The sequence below is a fragment of the Heptranchias perlo genome, chromosome 3 (assembly GCF_035084215.1).
Source record: "Heptranchias perlo isolate sHepPer1 chromosome 3, sHepPer1.hap1, whole genome shotgun sequence".
NCBI classification, from domain to species: domain Eukaryota; kingdom Metazoa; phylum Chordata; class Chondrichthyes; order Hexanchiformes; family Hexanchidae; genus Heptranchias; species Heptranchias perlo.
The window spans coordinates 130,792,434-130,815,161 of record NC_090327.1 but is presented as its reverse complement, the minus strand read 5'-3'; the positions used below and the strand labels follow the sequence as shown (position 1 = coordinate 130,815,161).

The 22,728-nt window shown below is 45.9% G+C and overlaps 1 protein-coding gene across 1 annotated transcript in view; it reads left to right on the top strand.

Moving 5' to 3' along the window:
* Positions 1-5,997: 5,997 nt before the first annotated feature.
* sqlea (squalene epoxidase a) overlaps positions 5,998-22,728 on the top strand; it is a 32,886-nt gene continuing 16,155 nt past the window's right edge. Inside the window, exons 1-6 of the mRNA XM_067976739.1 lie at positions 5,998-6,137; positions 6,426-7,015; positions 9,710-9,965; positions 16,384-16,564; positions 16,893-16,989; positions 19,827-19,940. Coding sequence (XP_067832840.1) covers positions 6,719-7,015; positions 9,710-9,965; positions 16,384-16,564; positions 16,893-16,989; positions 19,827-19,940 — 945 coding nt within the window. The 5' untranslated portion in view covers positions 5,998-6,137; positions 6,426-6,718. The remainder of the gene's footprint in view (positions 6,138-6,425; positions 7,016-9,709; positions 9,966-16,383; positions 16,565-16,892; positions 16,990-19,826; positions 19,941-22,728) is intronic.

Genomic DNA, 22,728 nt, shown 5'->3' with positions numbered 1-22,728 from the left:
GATGTGATAGTGAACTGCCGCATAGACTGAAAAAGGGGATAAGAGACCTCAAAGGCTGAGGAAAGCGCGCAAGATTCTGGCAAGGAAGAAGAGAACTCTTCAGTCAACAGAACACAGCGAGTTATGTATCACTTTCTTTGTACTGATTGTGATGTGCTTAATAAATCTGTTTTGCCTTTAACCATAATACCAGTACCGTGGTGGTCTTGTTGTTGTCACGAACCAGTCCTTGGATTGGATTAAATTAGAATCCTGAAAGTAGGGGTTGAAATCCTACAGCGCCCCTCCCCAAAAATCGGCAATTCCCAAGCCCTTTCGGGCGGCCAGTCCAGCACTGTATATGTATGACGTATTGAGCCACAAATCAGTGACGTAGCTAGGAATGGAAATTCGTACGGGCCCCAACTTAGGATGGACGGGCAATGATCAAAGGGCTGGTGTCACAGCAAATCATTTATATTGCACATGATTGAATACTTGTGAAAAAGGGATAAATACACGTGAAGCCTTCAATTAATGCATCTGCCTGAGGCGAGTTGTCCTTTCACTTGTAGTGGTGATGAGGGAGGCTGTCCCATGAGATCCTTGAGCTCACAGGGTGTCAATGAACGGGTGCAATGAGTTGGTAGGCTTTGGCCTGTTTGGGCAGTGGCTGGATTGCTTGTGGATGGTGTTGCGGCAGGAGATATCTTACAGTAATGGCACAGCGTGGAGTCCGAGCTGCAGGGCTCCCACCTCCCCGCCTCCACTTTGACAACCTTCAGTAGCCACATTTTGTAAGCTGTAAACTCCGTAAGACGTGGGCACTTATGTTCTGCCTCCACAAAATTAAAATCAGCATCAAAACTTTCTTCCCATCAGGATACAAGTTAATTTCTGCCTCAACCCCCTCTTGAGCGCACTGTAATGTGAACAGGTCTGATTATATGTGCACTTTTACTAACGATCATATTCCATGCCTGAATTTTTAATCTGCCACTATATAAAACACACTCCATAGCAATACCACCCACTTTTTATACTGGCACTTATCTTTCATTTAGAACTTTATTTTCTGCACTTTACTCCCCTCCATCAAGAGACCCATACGACACTAGCCATTAATCTGAAATTAATTGTGTTCAAGGAGATTGGAATCCAAGTAGTTGCCTTGGATATTTTGTCAATATTTGACAAAAATAACTAAAGCGGGGCAAAATATTTTGATAAGCAAAAGGAAGAAAAAAAACAAGGTCACCATTTAATTTTAGAAGTATTATATATCAGTTCCATTGAAAATAAGGGTAATTGTTTCTACTTACGCAATATTTATAACGTATTATTATCTTATTTGGATTCAAACATCCTGACATTGCCTGATCAGTAGCTAAATTCCCCAGAAGCTGGATTGTAGCCTGTGACTTGAGAGTGAACTCCAAATACATATACAGTGCTTGGTGGCTAATAATTATTTTATAGTTACAATTTCATTAAGGTAATAACAGTGCTGGGAATTTGATTTACAAATAAATTGCAAATAAAGATATTTGGTATACTCTCCTCTATTTTGAACAATGCATTTTTCTTGTTTCTCCTTTTCATATTAACGTTTGTCATGAACTAAAATGAAATGAACCCTGACCCTTAATATGGATCTGGGCGATCATAGCAAACTAATTTCTGTGTCCAGAGTAATTATCTCCAACATGGTTAACTAAACCGATCAACTCTGTGCCATTTTGCAGTTGTCACAAACACTTTGCCTCACAGCACTTCCTCTGTCATTGTGGCAATAAGATTCCTGAAATTAGGGGGCAAGGGGAGAAGGAGATAGGGACCTCGCTTTAAGCTATCTGTGAGAAGCAACTGTATGCAGTATCAGAATGCGCTAATAGCGTGTGCAAGAGAGGATTTGGGTGGGTCTGGGTGTTAAAATATTATTTATAAATCTTCCATAAAATTTGGTGGTGTTTGAACTGCCCACCATCTTCCTGGACTGGAACTGCCTTCGCTGCGTGGCACCACATCCTTTAACTGAAGCTGCCTGCATGATGTGTGTTACTGTGCTCGTTTGCTGCTGCTGTTAGCGGTGTGTGTGTGCAACCCTTCCCATTTTCCTGCCATTGCTTGCACTGTGTGTACCTCCCTCCTCTCTTCCTGCCATTGCTTGCACTGTGTGTACCACTCTCCCATTCCTGCCTCGATTTTAAAATTCTCATCCTTGTTTTCAAATCCCTCCATGGCCTCGCCCCTCCCTATCGCTGTAACCTCCTCCAGCCCTACGACCCTCTGAGATCTCTGCATTCCTCCAATTCTGGCCACTTGTGCATCCCCGATTTTCGTCACTCCAACATTGGTAACCGTACCTTTAGCTGCCTAGACCCCAAGCTCTGGAATTCCCTCCCTAAACCTCTCCGCCTCTCTAACTCTCTCTCCTCCTTTAAGATGCTCCATAAAACCTACCTGTTTGACCAAGATTTTGGTCACTTGTCCTAATATCTCCTGATGTGGCTCGGTGTCAAATTTTGTTTGATTACGCTCCTGTGAAGCGCCTTGGGACATTTTACTACATTAAAGGCGCTATATAAACGCAAGTTATGAACATACAAAATGGACGGGCAGGAAAAGACCAGCTGGTCCATCAAGCCTGCCCCGCACCATGATGGCCAGACCATCATGGCTTCCCTCCCCCTCCCAGGCTCACCCCCCCCCCCCCCGCAGCCATGTAATCTCCTGGGAGGGGCAAAATCAAGAGAAAAAACACAGGGCCAATATGGGAAAAAATACACTGTAAAATCCCTCTCCCCCTCAGGCAATCAAAACCAGTCCAGGAGATCACATGGACCAAGTGTTATCTATAAAGACACCTGCCTTCTATATGATGTGATCTCTGCCCCAGTCAGGAACTGGTCCAGCTCCCTCTTGAAGATGTACAGAGAGTCGGCACCCACCACACCAGCCGGTAATGCATTTCAGAGGCTCACTACTCCCTGGGAAAAGAAGAACCGCCCAATATCCAGTCTATTCCCACTCCTCCATAGTTTAAACTCATGTCACCTGGTCCTTCCCAACCTGTTAAACTGGAATAATCTATCAATAAGGACGCTATCCAGCCCTTCAATTATTTTATAGACCTCCATCAGGTCACCTCTAAGTCTACATTGCTCTAAAGTAAATAGACCGAGGTCCTTGAGGTTCTTTAAGCTAGGAATCATTCTCCTCTGGACCTTTTCCAAGGCCACAATATCACCCACCATGCGGGGGGACCAAAACTGGGCACTGTACTCTAAATGCGGTCTGATCAGTGATCTGTATAGTGTCAAAATGGTGTCCTTTGATTAAAACTGAATGGTTCTATTAATATAACCCAATACCCTGTTAGTTTTAGCTACAATTTCTCTACATTGGTCATGAACCTTCAGTGACCTGTGCACAATAACACCAAGATCTTTTTCTCTCTCAACCTCTTTCAGTATTGTTCCCTGCAAATGATACGTGTATTCTGTGTTGGCCCTACCAACGCTACATTTATCTAAATTAAATGCCATTTGCCAAAATGTGTGGCCCACTCCCCTAGAACATCGAAATCTTTTTGGATTTGATTGCACTCCTCTACCATCTTAACCCTCGGACAAATTTTGGTGTCATCTTCAAACTTACTTACCATACTCCCAACACTGCTGTCCAGGTCATTAATAAAGACTGTGAAGAGTGGCAGGCCCAGGATCGATCCCTGGGGCACATCACTAGTAACATTTCTCCAAGCTGTTGTTGTGAGTGCCACCCTCCCCTTTTCTCACCATTGTTTGCACTATGTGTACCACCATACTCTATTCCTGCCATTGCATGCACTGTGTGCCACCGTCCCTTCTTACAGCCATTTCTTACACTGTGTGCCACCTCTCCTTTTCCTGCCATTTCTTGCACTGTGAGCCACCTCTCCTTTTCCTGCCATTTCTTACACTGTGTGCCACCTCTCCTTTTCCTGCCATTTCTTACACTGTGTGCCACCTCTCCTTTTCCTGCCATTGCTTGCACTGTGTGCCACCTCTCCTTTTCCTGCCATTGCTTGCATTGTGTGCCACCTCTCCTTTTCCTGCCATTGCATGCACTGCATGTGCCACCTTTTCCTTTTCCAGCCATTGCATGCACTGTGTGCCATCCTCTCCTCTTCCTGCCATTTCTTGCATTGTTCCTTCCTGCCATTGCATGCACTTCATGTGCCACTCTCTCCTTTTCCAGCCATTGCTTGCACTGTGTGCCACCTCTCCTCTTTCTGCCATTGCATGCACTGTGTGTGCCACCATCCCCTCTTCCTGCCATTGCATGCACCTTGTGTGCCACCCTCCTCTCTTCCTGCCATTGCATGCACCTTGTGTGCCACCCTCCTCTCTTCCTGCCATTGCATGCACCGTGTCTGCCACCCTCCCCTCTTCCTGCCATTGCATGCGCTGTGTGTGCCATCCTCCTCTCCCTGCCATTGCATGCACCGTCTGCCACCCTCCCCTCTTCCTGCATTGCATGCGCTGTGTGTGCCATCCTCCTCTCCCTGCCATTGCATGCACCGTCTGCCACCCTCCCCTCTTCCTGCATTGCATGCGCTGTGTGTGCCATCCTCCTCTCCCTGCCATTGCATGCACCGTCTGCCACCCTCCTCTCTTCCTGCCATTGCATGCACTGTGTGCTACCCTCCCCTCTTCCTGCCATTGCATGCACCGTGTCTGCCACCCTCCCCTCTTCCTGCCATTGCATGCACTGTGTGCCACCCTCCCCTCTTCCTGCCATTGTATGCACCGTGTGTGCCACCCTCCCCTCTTCCTGCCATTGCATGCAGTGTGCGCCACCCTCTCCTCTTCCTGCCATTGCATGCACTGTGTGCCACCCTCCCCTCTTCCTGCCATTGCATGCACCGTGTCTGCCACCCTCCCCTCTCCCTGCCATTGCATGCACGGTGTGTGCCACCCTCCCCTCTCCCTGCCATTGCATGCACCGTGTGTGCCATCCTCCTCTCCCTGCCATTGCATGCACTGTGTGTGCCACCCTCCCCCTGCCATTGCATGCACTGTGTGTGCCACCCTCCCCTCTCCCTGCCATTGCATGCACCGTGTGTGCCATCCTCCTCTCCCTGCCATTGCATGCACCGTGTCTGCCACCCTCCCCTCTCCCTGCCATTGCATGCACCGTGTCTGCCACCCTCCCCTCTTCCTGCCATTGCATGCACTGTGTGCCACCCTCCCCTCTCCCTGCCATTGCATGCACTGTGTGTGCCACCCTCCCCCTGCCATTGCATGCAGTGTGCCACCCTCCCCTCTCCCTGCCATTGCATGCGCTGTGTGTGCCACCCTCCCCCTGCCATTGCATGCAGTGTGCCACCCTCCCCTCTCCCTGCCATTGCATGCACCGTGTCTGCCACCCTCCCCTCTCCCTGCCATTGCATGCACCGTGTCTGCCACCCTCCCCTCTCCCTGCCATTGCATGCACCGTGTCTGCCACCCTCCCCTCTCCCTGCCATTGCATGCACCGTGTCTGCCACCCTCCCCTCTCCCTGCCATTGCATGCACCGTGTCTGCCACCCTCCCCTCTCCCTGCCATTGCATGCACCGTGTCTGCCACCCTCCCCTCTCCCTGCCATTGCATGCACCGCGTGTGCCACCCTCCCCTCTCCCTGCCATTGCATGCACCGCGTGTGCCTCCCTGCCTCTGCATTCAACGTGGCCAGTCACTCTCCGGGCTTCCAACTGACTATCCGGCCTGGCACTGACGCTCCAGGAGGCGGGGCCTGATGCCGCCGCCGGCACCGCCCGCCTCATTGTGACGTCACATCATGCTAGGCGACGGGAGAAGCCGTTCTCCCTTCCGACGGCTCCCTATTGGCCGACCTCCAGGTAGTGTGAGCTCGGCTCACCGAAAGGCCGTGCCGCTATTGGTGCTGGGCGTGGGAGTGGGCGGGGCCGAGCCGCCGCCGGGGCTGTCACTCAGCGGGCTGATTTACATAATATTAAATAGCAGCCGGAGAGAGAGAGAGAGAGAGAGAGGGACAGGGTCTGCTCCCCACCACCTGTATCCCCATCACCGCATCAGCACCCGGGCCACAGTGCCTTCCACCTTCGGGGGGTGGGAAAAATAACATTCCTGGGAAAATTGCAGCAAACTTAAGAGTAGGTTACTGGAAATTATTACTTAAAAAAAAATGTCTTCAGCATCATCGTGATGTTGGTATATTGAACCTGGCAGGTTAAATTACAATTTTTAAAAAAAAAATAATAATCACTGAATATGCAGAGGGATAAAGATAAATTATAAACTAGAGATTGTTAACTCTTACTTGCATTTAGCAGAGTTCAGGTGTTTATTTTTGAATTGCGTTGACCAGAATTGAAATGACATTGTTGCCTATTTGAATGATGTTTCAAACTCTTTCTCTCTTTTTTTTTCCCTCTCCACAGTGATCAATCGAGGATAAGCTGGGTGAAGATTGTTAAAAGAGGGAGAAAAAAAAATAAACGAGAACATTTTTTTTTGTGTGTGTGTGAAGATCTAAATGAAGGAATGTGCCAAGAAATTAGTCCAAAAAAAAACCCCCCACACACACACAATTTAATTCTATATTTATGCTGTAAGGTTTCATTCAAATAAGGGTAAATACTGTCAGGACTTCTTGGAAAAATTTACTGACGCTCGATTAAATTTGGTGGGTGTTGGGGTGTGGGGAGAGAAAACTTTTTTTTTTAAAAAAAAAATGTGGACTTTCCTGGGAATTGCGACTTTTACTTATGTCTATAAAAAGTGCGATGGCTTGCTGAGCATGAGCTACGCCAACAAGGAGGTGCTGGGGGCGCTCCTGGTCTTTTTCTCCCTAGGGTTAATCCTGTCCTATCGGTACCGATACGGACAAGGGAAAGGCAAGGAGCAACCTTCCAACCTGGGGCTCATCTCCCAGCTCATCTCAGCCCTGCCGCTGGCAAGCTCGCTCTTCAGCGGACCCGCAGACACCGACGCAGCATCCAGTGACACCGAGCAAGGCAAAGCAAAGCAGGTATGTCCAGTGTTGATTAGAAGAGAAGGGGAGGGGGGGGGGAACCGGCATTATCATCAATGTGAGATTGTTATTATTCATTTGTTTATTATTACTATTTGTCTCCTGATGTTATTGGCGAGTGCTAAATATGTTTGTGAAACTCCGACTAAAACGAGCTTTTAATTTAATGGTGCAGTAAAACCTTTTGATCTTGTTTTTGAAACTTATTTTTTTTTCCTACGTCCTGAAACGTCGAGTTGACAGAGTAACTCAAACATTAATAGGCTTCTCCGAGCTGGGCAATTTACTTGTTTTGCCCTCTCCGGTGTACTGTTTGAATATGGAACTGGGTTAAGGCAGAATGGTGACATTGTTAAAATTCGAAGAACCATTTGAAAAATAGAATAACGTTTGGACCAAATCATTAAAAACTCGTATTAACAACCTATAATCATAGCACGGGGGTAATGAATCTTAGATCAAAATACCGAGATAAACAATGTTGTGGGTTGATCTGTCTAAAGGTACAAATGCTTAAATGAGACTTAATTTTTTTAATTACCAGAATACTGGTTTTCTTTATTCAGAATAAAATTGATAACAGGCACAAACTCTTCTAACAAAAACATCATTTAAAAAAAAATTACTGCTGCCTTATTAATTATTAATTGTCATTCATAGCCAGCAGTTGTGAGACCTTATATAGTAAGTGAAATCATTTCTGCAGTTACAGTTCAGTGTGGAGTAAGGGGCAAGCCCATGATGCCTAGATAAACATTAACAGATTATTTTTATGCAGTGTTGTATATATTTAATTTCATGTTTATGTTGAATTATAAAATTGTGTTCCAAAATAGACTAAAACAATAACAACAATTTGCATTTATGTAGCACTTTTAATGTAAAAATGTCCCAAGGCACTTCACAAATGAATGAATGAGGGGAAACAGATACCCAAACAAGAAGGAGGAGATTATTTGGATTGACAGAAATCTTGGTCAAAGGGATGGGATTTGAGCAGATTTTTAAAAGGCAGAGGGACAGGTGGAGGGTTTTAAGGAGAGAGTTCCAGAGAGTAAGGCCGAGACAGCAGAAGACTCTGGCATCAATGGAGGGGTTATTTCCAAATATGAAACTGCTAGCAAGGATTTTGACTGTTGTGCTCAAAAACACAGCAATGACATTAAAGCCTTAAAAATAATTGGCAGATGAATTATTTATTTAGAAGGGGACAACTTTTAGATAAGGTTCTTGTGGGCTGATATCCATCCAGTAGAATCATCTATCAGGGCGGTAAACGTCACCAAAACATTTTGTCATTTTATACATTGCACAGCGAATAGCTCATGGGAATGAGATGATCACATCCTCGTGCAGAATGTAATAAGTACACACCTTAGTCCACATTTCAATATACACAAAATGGAGTACAGCACAGATTTAAATGCTTCTCGTACGGTGATAGGAATCAGCAGCATTGTGTGCAACAACACATTTCAGCTTACGTACACGATAATGGCAAGCTGCAATGCAGAGAGTTTAACCCAGCCACACACAGCCCCAGCACTTTTGCTACCAGCTTTGAAATATAAAGGGTATTCTAAATAGGTGTTAAGAGTTGGCAGTATCAAATATTGATTTTTTTTTTAACCTCTCTCCAAATTTCTCTCTTCCTCTTAAGTTGTTGACTCATGCTAGATGTGAGTGCATTCGACCATACCTTGGCCAAGTAGTTATTCTTCAGAGTGAGAGCCTAGAAAGTGAGTGCCAGCGGCAAAAAAAAACTTAATGATGGGGGGGAATCACAGTTGAGCCTAATCCTATCCTCACTTGATTTGTATACACATGTACTTACTAGCAGGACACTAAGGGCACTGAGATATTACTTATCGTTGCTCCAGTCGAGATCAGTTAATTTAGCACAGGCAGTAGGTTGAACCTGGGATCTTCCTGCTCCTTAGTGCTCAGTTCCACACTGTGTTTATGAACTGAATTGTTGGGGGGGCCCCATTGAATTTTAACAGTATCGAGGATTTTTTTAGAGGTACAGAGGGATAATGAGGGTGAAATAGCAGTGCACAGGGCCGCAGAATGACCGGTAAGTTTTTGACCCGCACTGCATAGTTTCCAATCTTACCTGGACACTGGTATCTGCCAAAGAGTGGAAAATGCTCTTTGAAGACTAATGGAATATAGGTATAGCTACAACTAGATGTGATGCCACTGTTCTAGGAAACAGTGTAAAAGGGACAACATGGAATGATGGGGCAGCAGATTGTTTTACCAACACACTGGATCACAGAATGGTAGGCAACACTTATAATTCCCCACATGGACAGTCTCTATTCTTGGCCATGACTTTGATGGCGATGGCATTGGAGAAGCAAACACTAACACTTTATTTTAAGGGACGTTTTACTACGTTAAAGGCATTATATAAATGCAAGTTGTTGTTGTAGTTGTGTCAACTTCTGTGAATGATCCAATCGTGAAATATGTCACAGGGCTTCTCCCGACTTCCCGCCATAACTTTGATGAAACCCCTAGAGAAAAGAGGTAAATGGCCATTTTCAGCCTTTACGCCATTTCTCAGGGGTTTCTGCCAATCCTACAGCCGAAGGTACGGTGGGAGATCAGGAGAACACCCTGTGTAATTTCGAGACCAGTAAATAAGAAGGCTGAAGATTTCTCATTCCTTCTGTCCCGATGCAGCAGAAGAAAAGGAAAGTCAGTTTTTCGGAGTCTGTTCAGACGGAAAACGCTCCAAGCACTAGGATTTCTTCCCACTATGATCCAGAGGTCATCATTGTGGGCTCTGGGGTCCTTGGCTCTGCAATGGCTGCCGTCCTTGCAAGGGACGGAAGGAATGTGACAGTGATCGAGAGAGACCTGAAGGAACCAGACAGAATTGTCGGAGAGTTGTTACAGCCTGGGGGATATCGTGCATTGGAAGCACTTGGTCTTGAAGGTATAAAAAAAAATGGCACTCAGAAGAACTAACTAGTTACGTTAACATGGAACGGAAATTAATAAAACCAAACCAATAGACAATTGAACATTTCAACCAGAAAAGAGTAATGCTTTGAACACTGAATATTCTTTACCTATTTAAAAATCAAGACATTTAAGGTGCTGCAAAAATTTAAAATAAAGTAAAATGCTCGAAGTGCAGGGCAGGTTCATCTGCACGTGAAGGAAAAAGGGAGGTTAACATTAATTCTCGTGAAGCGTTAGAAGCAAAACATTAACCTATCTTTCTCTCAGCTGCTAATTGACCTGCTCTGCATTTCCGTCTTCTTCCAGTTTTGTTGCAGATTTCCAGCATTCATGCTTTTTTTTTTACAAACGTATGAAAAAAGACAAAATGAAAATACCAGCTGGTCCATCCAGACATGGTGCAGGTCACGCAATCTCCTAGGAGAGACAAAAAGGAAAAAAAAAGCCGGAACCTCATTTTGCGGGGGGGGGGGGGGGTGGAATCTCTGGGAAATCCATCTTTACCCTCAAAGGCAATTAAGCAAGCTGCAGGAGACTGCAGTAACTGTTAATACGTCACTGCTGGCCCCACCTACCTTCTGTATCCTGAGAAGTCTCCCACGTGCAGGAACTTGTCCAGCTTCCTTTTGAAGGCTGGAAGCAGATTCCCTACTCTACTCACTCTATTTTGGCCTGATGCTCCTTGATCCTCCTTTCTCTATCCAGCTCAAATAACCTATCCACCCGAACATAGGAACAGGAGTAGGCCATTCAGCCCCTCGTGCCTGCTCCGCCATTTGATGAGATCATGGCTGATCTGTGATCCAACTCCATATACCTGCCTTTGGCCCATATCCCTTAATACCTTTGGTTGCCAAAAAGCTATCGATCTCAGTTAAATTTAGCAGTTGAGCTAGTATCAATTGCCGTTTGCGGAAGAGAGTTCCAAACTTCTACCACCCTTTGTGTGTAGAAGTGTTTTCTTATCTCACTCCTGAAAGGTCTGGCTCTAATTTTTAGACTGTGCCCCCTATTCCTAAAATCCCCAATCTAGAACAATCTCCTAGAATACAATCTGTTCCCTTGATAATTTTAAAGACCTTAATCATATCCCCTTGTAGTTTGTGTTTCTCCAGTGAAAAATGAGCTAGACCTGGAAATTCCACGGCCGTTCTCCCGAGCTCCCGCTGTAACTTCAGTAGGGGATTGGTGGAACCACCCGGAGAAACAAGCTCTTTCTCGGGGGATTCCATCCATCTCCTGCTGAAGTTATGGCGGGAGGACCCCCTCCGCACCCCCCCCCTCCCACACACAGAATTCTAGGGCCAACATACACCAGGCTGCCATCAGTGACCAGCTCTGTCATGTCTTTTGCAAAATGTATGGAAACTACCATTGCCGATATTGGATGAACACTCAATGGATTCTTATGACATTTCTCTGTCCGCTACTTTATCAAAGGCATTAACCTGTTTATTTCGAGTGGATTAACACCTCCACTAAAACAGAGGGCAAAGGAATATCATATGAATTTCTTAAGCATTTGTCTGCTAGCAGTAATTTCTAGGATTATATTTTGGAACATTCTAATAGTGAATACCACAATAAAGCGGAGCGACAGTCGGATCCAGAATTTTAGCACCTTTCAGTTTCTCAAGTTGTCTGATGATACAGCAGTCATTGTAATGAGATGCTGCTTGATAGGCCATGTGGGTCCTTAAACTACCAGGGAAGGTTATACTTCCCTATAGGGAAAGGGAGAAAGTTAAAGGGTGAATCAATATGTTTCACTCTTGCACACCTCCTAATGGTCAGATCAACAGCAACGCAGGCAAAAGTCATGGAACAAATTGCTTGCCCTATCATGCATTTCGAATTCACATTACTTTCAGAGTAAATTTTAAAAAATATTTTCAAACGATTTATTTTGATGACTAAATTCTCCCTTATTCAAGATTAAAAATAAAGAGAATATTCTGGGAAAATAACGGTGAGTTCACGCCGTTACTAGTGCGTTAAAAAAAAACAGCAATTTGTGACGAGGAAGAGAGACGCCCTGAGTTGGGAATCGCCACAAATTACTGGTCGGTTTGTGTCGCTCCACCGTTAGCCTCACGAAAACGGGACCTCATCCCCAACCTCCCCATGAGTTTCAAGAAAATACGGCTGGATTTGCGCAATAAATAAGAACTAAACTCGCCGCAGGAAGTTAGGGCTGGTATTTAACAACGTAAGGATCCTTTCAATGACAAGATTTACGTTCTTGCAATATCGCCCAGAAAGGGAACAACCGAAACTGTGGAGTCTCACTCCTGCAGGTAGTAAATTGTTCCTAGAAGTTTTTAAAATTTTAAATGTTTTATTTTTTTTCTTACTTTTCTTTTCTGTCCCATCTTTCCCTCCTTATTTCTCTATCTATCTAATTTGACTCTAATTCACCCTATTTCCTTCACCGTCGTTCCTCTGTTTCTTTATCCTTAAATCTCCTCAGTTAAGGAGATAAACTGTTGGTCCCGTTGTTCACCAAGATCCCAGATGCCCTTTGACCTCTCTGCGCCATTACCAATTCACACTTTCAGCAATTTGTGCCGCAAAAATAATTGGAGCTGAAGGGTGAGGAAAAAAATCCAACTCACAGGGCATGCCACGATATGCCTGGCTCCAGCAAATTCTGGGCCAATATATTTTCTATTTCAATTTAAAAAAACTACAATATTAAAATTTCACATCCCTTCCTTAATATGTAGCCTGCTGAAAACTTGAAATCCAATTAAATTCAAACAAAGTCCAGAAGTACTTCCTGACACATCAGTTATTTAACTGACCATAATACACAAATAATAACGTGAAGCTATTCTTAATATTAAATCATAAGTCCCAAGGAAGACACAACAACAACTTGCATTTATATAGTGCCTTTAACGTAGTAAAACATTTCAAGGAGCGATTTTCAAACAAAATTTGACACCGAGCCACATAAAGAGATATTAGGACAGGTGACCAAAAGTTTGGTCGAAGAGGTAGGTTTTAAGGAGCGTCTTAAAGGAGCAGCGAGAGGTGGAGGGGCGAAGAGGTTTAGGGAGCGTATCCAGAACTTTGAGCCTAGGCAACTGAAGGCACACCCGCCATTGGTGGAGCGATTAAAATCGGGGATGCGCAAGAGGCCAGAATTGGAGGAGCGCAGAGATCTTGGAAGTTTGTGGGACACCTAACGTAGAAGAATTTATTAAATATTTTCAACTGCAGTCAAATATTCTGGATAGTGTAAATTCGTCAACCCTACCATTGCTTTTTGAGGAAAACCTGTCAGAAACGTTGGACTCTAATACTAGCAGTCCATCCAGAATCTTCCTGCTGTAACCTCAGCGGGAGTGTACCAGAAAGGCAGCAAATTAGGCTAGAACCCAGGCATGCCAGGTCCCAGCCTTACATTGAGGATTCCACAATGGCCATTTGGGGGCTGAGCCTCCGCCACCTCAAACCAGGCCATTGGCCTAAGAGGAGTTGTGGTTGGGGGGACAGCGGGTGCTAAATTGGGCGCTACAAGGCTCTCCAATATCCAAGATGGTGTCTTGGCTGCGTATGCACATTTCCAGCGTGACGTGCGCCGGACGCCATCTTGGTATAGGAATTAGCGCATGCGCAAATACCAAACGATGGAAGCATGTAAAGAGGAGAAAACGGATACAATCTGTGCAACGCTGATTTAAAGTGATGGACACCATTTTGGGACTTAACGCTCAACTCAACGCACAGCCTTAACCCCGACCATCTGAACCCCACCAGCGCTATTTAAAGGGACCATGCAGGATTTACAGGTTAGTGGTGGATTATTGCTTCTGGCTGCCGCTACATTTGTAACTGTTTTTGGAGGTCTCTTATACTTGAATACTAGGACTAAGGGACATAGCCTAACATTTAGAGCCAGGACGTGCAGGAGTGAAGTTAGGAAATGCTTCTACACGCAAAGAGTGGTAGAAGTTTGGAACACTCTTCTGCAAACGGCAGCTGATGCTAGCTCAATTGTGAATGTTAAATCTGAGATTGATGGATTTCTGTGAACCAAGGGTATTAAGAGATATGGGGCTAAGGCGGGTATATGGAGTTAGGTCACAGGTTCACCATGATCTCATTAAATGGCAGAACAGGCTCGAGGGGCTAAATGCTATTGCCACTTGCTGCCTCCTGATATGAGCCACCTTCTCCTGCAAGAAAGTGGGATGTGTGTCTGGGTGATGTGCCTGTCATGGTTAAATAGCTTCCAGTGTGTGTGGCCTGTGAGTTGTGGGTGGGCGGCTCGCAACAGTGGTCGTGTGTAAGGGTGAGAGGAAGCATCTGATTGGAAGAGTTGAGTACTGATGGAAAGAGTTTGTTGGTATGTTGGTGATGGGGGGGTGTAGTGTGTGGTGCAGTTGGTAGGAGATGCCACTTGACATTTGACCGCACTCACCTTGACCACTCATGTCAAAGCATTGAACTTCTTCCTGCACTGCATCCATGTTCATGATGCTGTGTGCCTGGCATTGACTTCACCCCCCGCTGCCCCCCACTGCCTTTTGGGTATATGTCTGGAGGGCCTCTTGGCCCACCACCCCCCCACCCCCCCCCCCCCCCACCACTGCGGATATAGGATGTCCCTCCTTCTGTCCACCTCTTGCACCAAGGCTTCTGGTGCATCAGCAGAGAACCTTGGTGCACGCCCTGTTGCAGACCTGGTACCAACTCAGATCAGCAGATTGGTGAGGATTGGCATGCAGATTGGAGGATGTGGGATTTAGTAGTGCGCAACCTTTATTCAATGTTTTAACATAACTCATCAGTTTGTAAACATAGGGATGGGAGCTGCATCTGTGTTTTGCATGTGCGATGTCTGACCTCCGTTCAGACTCCGTGCAGACAGCAGACTGTTATTTTCAGCAAATAACAGGTACCAGCTACCTTTAAGAGATTTTTAAGAAACAGCCTGCCTTTAAGAGATTGGGGCTCCCCCTGCTGGTGGAAAGTGTGAATTGCATCAAATCCTCGTGTCAACGCTGATTTGGAACGCTGCTTGAAGGTAAGTCCTCAGGCCTGACAAAAGTCTCGTCCTGCCTCCGCAGGGGCCATTGGGCACGGGGTAATAGCGGATCGCGCTACCTGCGCCCAATAATAGGCCCTATCCAATTTTATTTCCCCCCAGAGACTTTCTACAAAGGAAGTTCCTGTTTCTCCAGTCCTCAGAGGGACACAATGTAGATGAGGTAAATCGCCTGGGGATCCACGCTGGGATCATGGCCTGGACCCCCAAAGACGTGCAATTTTAAATATATAAATATTTAAAACCGGCCCCCTTAGAAAGGGGGCACCTGAAATGTAATTCCGGGGGAGGGGGAACCAGACACTGAACCCCACCCTACCCCCACCCCCGACTACCACAGCTCGTCTCTTTGGTGGGTGGGCACCCTAGAAGTACCCCCGGTGGTGTGGGCAGTGGCCATTGTCAGTTAAGTGAAGGGGCCTCCCCCTGACCCCACAAACATTATCAGGGTCAGTGGAAGAGGTCTTGGACGAGTGCACCTTGATACTGGAGTCAAGATGTGTCCTCCCTCCACGGATTTCCGGCACCATTATATTCTGTACAATATAGGACGATTTAAGTAAAAGTACGTAGGCTCAGTGCATTGCTAGCCCACAATCTTTTGTTATTTTAATTTCTAATAAAATAAAGCAAATTCAAAAAATGTAAACACACTCAGAAAATGCACAGGTTGCTAGACTTGGGTTGAAATAAAAGAACTTAAGAAACCGTGGAAAAAGAAAAGGCCAGCCAGCCCTTCACCCCTGCCCCCACCCCTGCGCCCCCCTCCCCCCCATTGCACCAGGTCACACTTCACTGGCATTGCTTCTACCTGACTCTATCCAGAATTTCTGAGGAAGTTGATTTAAAAAGCAAAAGCAACAAACTTCTTCCAAATATTCTTGCCATGTATTGAACAACATATAGTAAATGTTCCATAAACTAATCACCTGTGGTTAAATCTATGCCTAGTACATTCAATCCCACTTCCTGCCAGATGATCAACCAATTTCTTTTTATACTAACTTTAATATTCACACATTAATCGCTCACTCTGTGCTGAAGAAAATCTACAAAAACTCAAGCCTCACGTGAGACGTGACTATCTCGAACCTATGTCCTCCAGTTCCACAAGCACAATTTTAGCCCAAAAAACGATGTTGTCCTTTGCGGCTGCATCATTTTGAAGACTTGAATCATGTTGCTTCTCAATCCTCTTCTCCAGTGGGGGGGGGGGGGGGGGGAGAAAAGTAACCTTTATAATTAAAAGTTTTACGTTTTGGAATCATTCTAGTCATTCTTCTTTCGAATGCTCTACATCTTCTGTACGTTGCTCCGCTTTCTCCTCCAACAGATACCGTCGAAGATCTTGATGCCCATATTGTACACGGTTATGTCATACACGATATGGAAAGCAAGACAGAGGTGGAAATCCCTTACCCTCTGGATCAAAACAGTCAAGTGCAGTGTGGGGCAGCGTTTCACCATGGCCGATTCATCATGGGTCTCAGAAGTGCAGCAATGGCAGAACCCAAGTAAGCATTCCTTGGTTGTAATAGCATGTAGAACCATCAATAGGTTCAGAATGTCTACAAATGTTATTCTAATTATTCTGCTGATCATTAATCCAATCACTTAAAAAAAAAACTTTCACACTTGCTGTTTTCATGCAAGATAAGCGCTAAGTTTGAATGTGCCATGGCAGCAGACATGATTAAATACAATGTTAATAGATCCTGAGAATATCCTAAAGATAATCCATAGCAGCTTCAAAATTTCATGCAGGAATGCAAAAATTTTAATTTATTGTGGTGAGACTTGGCTAAAAAACAGCAAGCTAACTTCCCAATGGCTGTTTTGCAGTGTAAGGTTCATCGAAGGTACAGTGACGCACTTATTGGAAGAAGATGGTAAAGTTACAGGAGTCCAGTACAAAGAAAAAGAAAGTGGAGATGTAAAGGTTTGTAAGTTGTTCAATCTGAAATGACACTTTACAGTTAAGCCTGCAGCCCGGTTGTGCAATACTACGCAGTGGGCAGAAGTACTAAACACAAGAGCCAAATAATTTGTTTTTACAGTTCTAAGCAAAAATAGCAATTCAGTGGGGTAGAAATTAGGATGCATTGCACCCGTCTTTTGGGCGTCAAATGGGCGCAACGCTGACAGATTGATCAGTGGGACAGCCAGTGCCCAATCTGCGCACGCGTCCGGGCCATTGCTGAATTCATCAGGCTCAATTTTTAGGCGTCTCGGGTGGCCACCTAACATAGAAGTTAAGCCCCTTGAATATGTTAATTCGGAGCCTAACGCCCGTTGAAAGACCCCTGTGGAAAATGTATTCCCGATGAGCGGAGAAGGTTCTGGGGCTGCTTCGGCCACCCAACGATAGGTAGCTTTTAAAAGTATTTTTTTTTGTAAAAACGTTCTCGTGGAGCCAGGAGAAGCAGGGACCCCCCACTCCCCACAGTTGTCTCTCCGTTCCCCCCGCCTCCAACCTTCCTTCGGGGACTTAACCTTCAGGCCGCTGCCAGGAAGGCCAAGTGGCCCTTCATTTATAACCTACAATGTGGAGCACCGGCAACTCGAGCATAAAATGTTATTGAGGCCCCAGTTTGGGCTGGCCTCGGCCTCCAGGCTGGGCCCGAAAACAAATTTCTACCCCAGATAGGCCAGATGATCAGAAACCTGACTCAGTTCATCAGTTTACTCTGCAATGGTCTCAAATCTGCTCGGACTGATCAGTATTATCAGTGGTACACAAAATAAGGTTCTTAAAAGTGCTGAGTTAATCTCCCGATTCACGGATTGAGATATTGGCCCCGATATTTACGGCGAGGCGGCAAGCTGTAGCGGAGAGGAGGGAGATCGTGGGTGGGGGGAGACATCGGGGGCGGGGGCCCGGGGAGATCGATCGGGGGGGACATCAGAGTGGTGGGTAGGGGGCGGGAGGGCGAGATCAGTCAGGAGTTGGGTGGGTGGGGGGGGACATCAGAGGGAAAAGGGGCCCGGAGTGGGGGGGGGGGGGTGGCGGAGAGATCGGTCGACGGGGAGGGGGCATCGGGTGGAGGGAGCCCGGAAAAGTGGGTTGGGTGGGGGGGTGCAGAAAGATCGGTCAGGATCCGGACAGGTGGGCTTGAGAGATCGGTCGGTTGGGGGGGCATCGGGTGGAGGGAGCCCGGAGAGGTGGGTTGGGGGGTGGGGGCAGAAAGATCGGACAGCTGGGCTGGTGAGATCAGTCAATTTGGGGGTGGGGGTGAGGTCGCCGATCGGTTGGAGTGGGAAACAGGTTTGTTTGAGGGACCAGGGAACGCACTCCTGCTCATCCTGGCCCTCCGGGAAACCTGGCCTGCAACCATTATATTTAAAACAGAGCTAAAATTTGAGGCCGATCTCTCCGGACCCCCTGATCGATTAAATTATGGACCCGCTTCCGCAGGTTAGTCGCCCCCCCCCCCCCGACAACCCGCCTCCGTTAAAACTGGAAGTTGGAGGTGGGCTGGGGTCGGGATTCCCATTTTAAAATTTTTAACCCCGCCCCTCTCCCACCCGTCCTGGGGGATTAAAACTCCCCCCATTTAATTTCAACAAAACACCTTGGATTGTCAGTCGAGGAATTACCTCAAACTCTCTGGAGTGCAATTAAGAATTTCATCACGGGATTCTTACCCAGCTGACTTTAATTTTTCTGCAGCCAAGACAGGCCCAAGAAACAGCACTCAAAAGGTGTTGAAGTAAACATACTTCTACGACATGCCTTAAACTGCGTAAATCGCACTCAAGCACAGAATTGCAATGCATCAGACCCACTTAAAATGTTCTCGTCTTGTTCATAATCTCCGATCCAAGCACAACATTTAAATACCAAATCCTGATCCAAGTATAAAAAAACTTCTGGAATATCCATTTTTATAAATATATATATAAAAAAACAGGTAGTTCAAAAATTAGGGATGAGCTCCCCTAATATTTCAATGAGTAAATGGACCTCATGGTGTGATACTCAGTCTTTCAGGCTAGGAAGATCCCAGGTTTGATCCCTGATGTGTTCTGAATCCCCCCTAAGCATCAGAGGGATGTGAAAATGATACCAAGCCTGTAGCCCTGACCCTCGGCACTTTATCTTCTTTGAATCTTCACATATTTAAACATAAGTAATTAGTATTATTTTCTAATCACAAGCCTGTAGCCCTGAAACTTGACATCTCATCCCCTTGGGAGCTTCGCATATAGAAACATAGAATCATGGAATGATACAGCACAGAAGAAGGCCATTCGGCCCATCGTGCCTGTGCCGGCTCTTTGAAAGAGCCATCCAATTAGTCCCACTCCCCTGCCCTTTCGACGTGGCCCTGCAAATTTTTCCCTTTCAAGTGTTTATCCGATTCTCTTTTGAAAGTTATTATTGAATCTGCTTCCACTACCCTTTCAGGCAGTGCATTCCAGATCATTACAACTCACTGCATGAAAAAATTCTCTTCATCTTGCCTCTGTTTCTTTTGCCAATTACCTTAAACCTGTGTCCTCTGGTTAGCGACCCTTCTGCCACTGGAAACAGTTTCTCCTTATTTACCCTATCAAAACCCCTTATAATTTTGAACACCTCTATCAAATCTCCCCTTGACCTTCTCTGCTCTCAGGCAAACAATCCCAGCTTCTCCAGTCTCTCCACATAAATGAAGTCTCTCATCCCTGGCACCATTCTGGTAAATCTCCTCTGCACCATCTATAAGGCCTTGACATCCTTCCTAAAGTGTGGTCCTGAGACATAACTAACCAACAGTATTTTTCGAAACACAGGAACTCTGTTGCCCACTGACTGTGGTTGCTGATGGACACTTCTCTAAGTTCAGGAAAAACTTGGTGAAGAGCAAAGTCAGTGTTTCATCTCATTTTGTTGGCTGCATTATGAAGGTAAGACTATTCAAACATGCATTGCAGTTTTTTTTTTGGACACCACGTGTAGCTTGATTACCCTGAAATTTGTTTCTATTTGTTTTTTCTCGGTATCAGTTTTCCAATCTAAATGACCCTCAGATATATATTCCACGATTCGCTAATGTGAGTGAAAAGGTGGTGTGATTCTAAAATAGGTTTCGAGAGTTTTATACGCACATTGACATTAGTGACGAGAGGAAAATACACTCACCAATCACCCTTCCTGTTCTGCAGTCCAGCTGGAGTGTCCGATGTGATCCCTGTAGTATCTGTGAATATACCACAGGCTGGAGTGTCCGATGTGATCCCTGTAGTATCTGTGATTGTACCACAGGCTGGAGTGTCCGATGTGATCCCTGTAGTATCTGTGAATATACCACAGGCTGGAGTGTCCGATGTGATCCCTGTAGTATCTGTGAATATACCACAGGCTGGAGTGTCCGATGTGATCCCTGTAGTATCTGTGATTGTACCACAGGCTGGAGTGTCCGATGTGATCCCTGTAGTATCTGTGAATATACCACAGGCTGGAGTGTCCGATGTGATCCCTGTAGTATCTGTGAATATACCACAGACTGGAGTGTCCGATGTGATCCCTGTAGTATCTGTGAATATACCACAGGCTGGAGTGTCCGATGTGATCCCTGTAGTATCTGTGAATATACCACAGGCTGGAGTGTCCGATGTGATCCCCGTAGTATCTGTGAATATACCACAGGCTGGAGTGTCCGATGTGATCCCCGTAGTATCTTGAATATACCACAGGCTGGAGTGTCCGATGTGATCCCTGTATTATCTGTGAATATACCACAGGCTGGAGTGTCCGATGTGATCCCTGTAGTATCTGTGATTGTACCACAGGCTGGAGCGTCTGATGTGATCCCTGTAGTATCTGTGAATATACCACAGGCTGGAGTGTCCGATGTGATCCCTGTAGTATCTGTGAATATACCACAGGCTGGAGTGTCCGATGTGATCCCTGTATTATCTGTGAATATACCACAGGCTGGAGTGTCCGATGTGATCCCTGTAGTATCTGTGAATATACCACAGGCTGGAGTGTCCGATGTGATCCCTGTAGTATCTGTGAATATACCACAGACTGGAGTGTCCGATGTGATCCCTGTAGTATCTGTGAATATACCACAGGCTGGAGTGTCCGATGTGATCCCTGTATTATCTGTGAATATACCACAGGCTGGAGTGTCCGATGTGATCCCTGTAGTATCTGTGAATATACCACAGGCTGGAGTGTCCGATGTGATCCCTGTAGTATCTGTGAATATACCACAGGCTGGAGTGTCCGATGTGATCCCTGTAGTATCTGTGAATATACCACAGACTGGAGTGTCCGATGTGATCCCTGTAGTATCTGTGAATATACCACAGGCTGGAGTGTCCGATGTGATCCCTGTAGTATCTGTGAATATATCACAGGCTGGAGTGTCCGATGTGATCCCTGTAGTATCTGTGATTATACCACAGGCTGGAGTGTCCGATGTGATCCCTGTAGTATCTGTGAATATACCACAGGCTGGAGTGTCCGATGTGATCCCTGTAGTATCTGTGATTATACCACAGGCTGGAGTGTCCGATGTGATCCCTGTAGTATCTGTGATTATAGCACAGGCTGGAGTGTCCGATGTGATCCCTGTAGTATCTGTGAATATACCACAGGCTGGAGTGTCCGATGTGATCCCTGTAGTATCTGTGAATATACCACAGGCTGGAGTGTCCGATGTGATCCCTGTATTATCTGTGAATATACCACAGGCTGGAGTGTCCGATGTGATCCCTGTAGTATCTGTGAATATACCACAGGCTGGAGTGTCCGATGTGATCCCTGTAGTATCTGTGAATATACCACAGGCTGGAGTGTCCGATGTGATCCCTGTAGTATCTGTGAATATACCACAGGCTGGAGTGTCCGATGTGATCCCTGTAGTATCTGTGATTGTACCACAGGCTGGAGTGTCCGATGTGATCCCTGTAGTATCTGTGAATATACCACAGACTGGAGTGTCCGATGTGATCCCTGTAGTATCTGTGATTGTACCACAGGCTGGAGTGTCCGATGTGATCCCTGTAGTATCTGTGAATATACCACAGGCTGGAGTGTCCGATGTGATCCCTGTAGTATCTGTGAATATACCACAGGCTGGAGTGTCGGATGTGATCCCTGTAGTATCTGTGAATATACCACAGGCTGGAGTGTCCGATGTGATCCCTGTAGTATCTGTGAATATACCACAGGCTGGAGTGTCCGATGTGATCCCTGTAGTATCTGTGAATATACCACAGGCTGGAGTGTCCGATGTGATCCCTGTAGTATCTGTGAATATACCACAGGCTGGAGTGTCCGATGTGATCCCTGTAGTATCTGTGATTATACCACAGGCTGGAGTGTCCGATGTGATCCCTGTAGTATCTGTGAATATACCACAGGCTGGAGTGTCCGATGTGATCCCTGTAGTATCTGTGAATATACCACAGGCTGGAGTGTCCGATGTGATCCCTGTAGTATCTGTGAATATACCACAGGCTGGAGTGTCCGATGTGATCCCTGTAGTATCTGTGAATATACCACAGGCTGGAGTGTCCGATGTGATCCCTGTAGTATCTGTGAATATACCACAGGCTGGAGTGTCCGATGTGATCCCTGTAGTATCTGTGATTATACCACAGGCTGGAGTGTCCGATGTGATCCCTGTAGTATCTGTGATTGTACCACAGGCTGGAGTGTCCGATGTGATCCCTCTAGTAT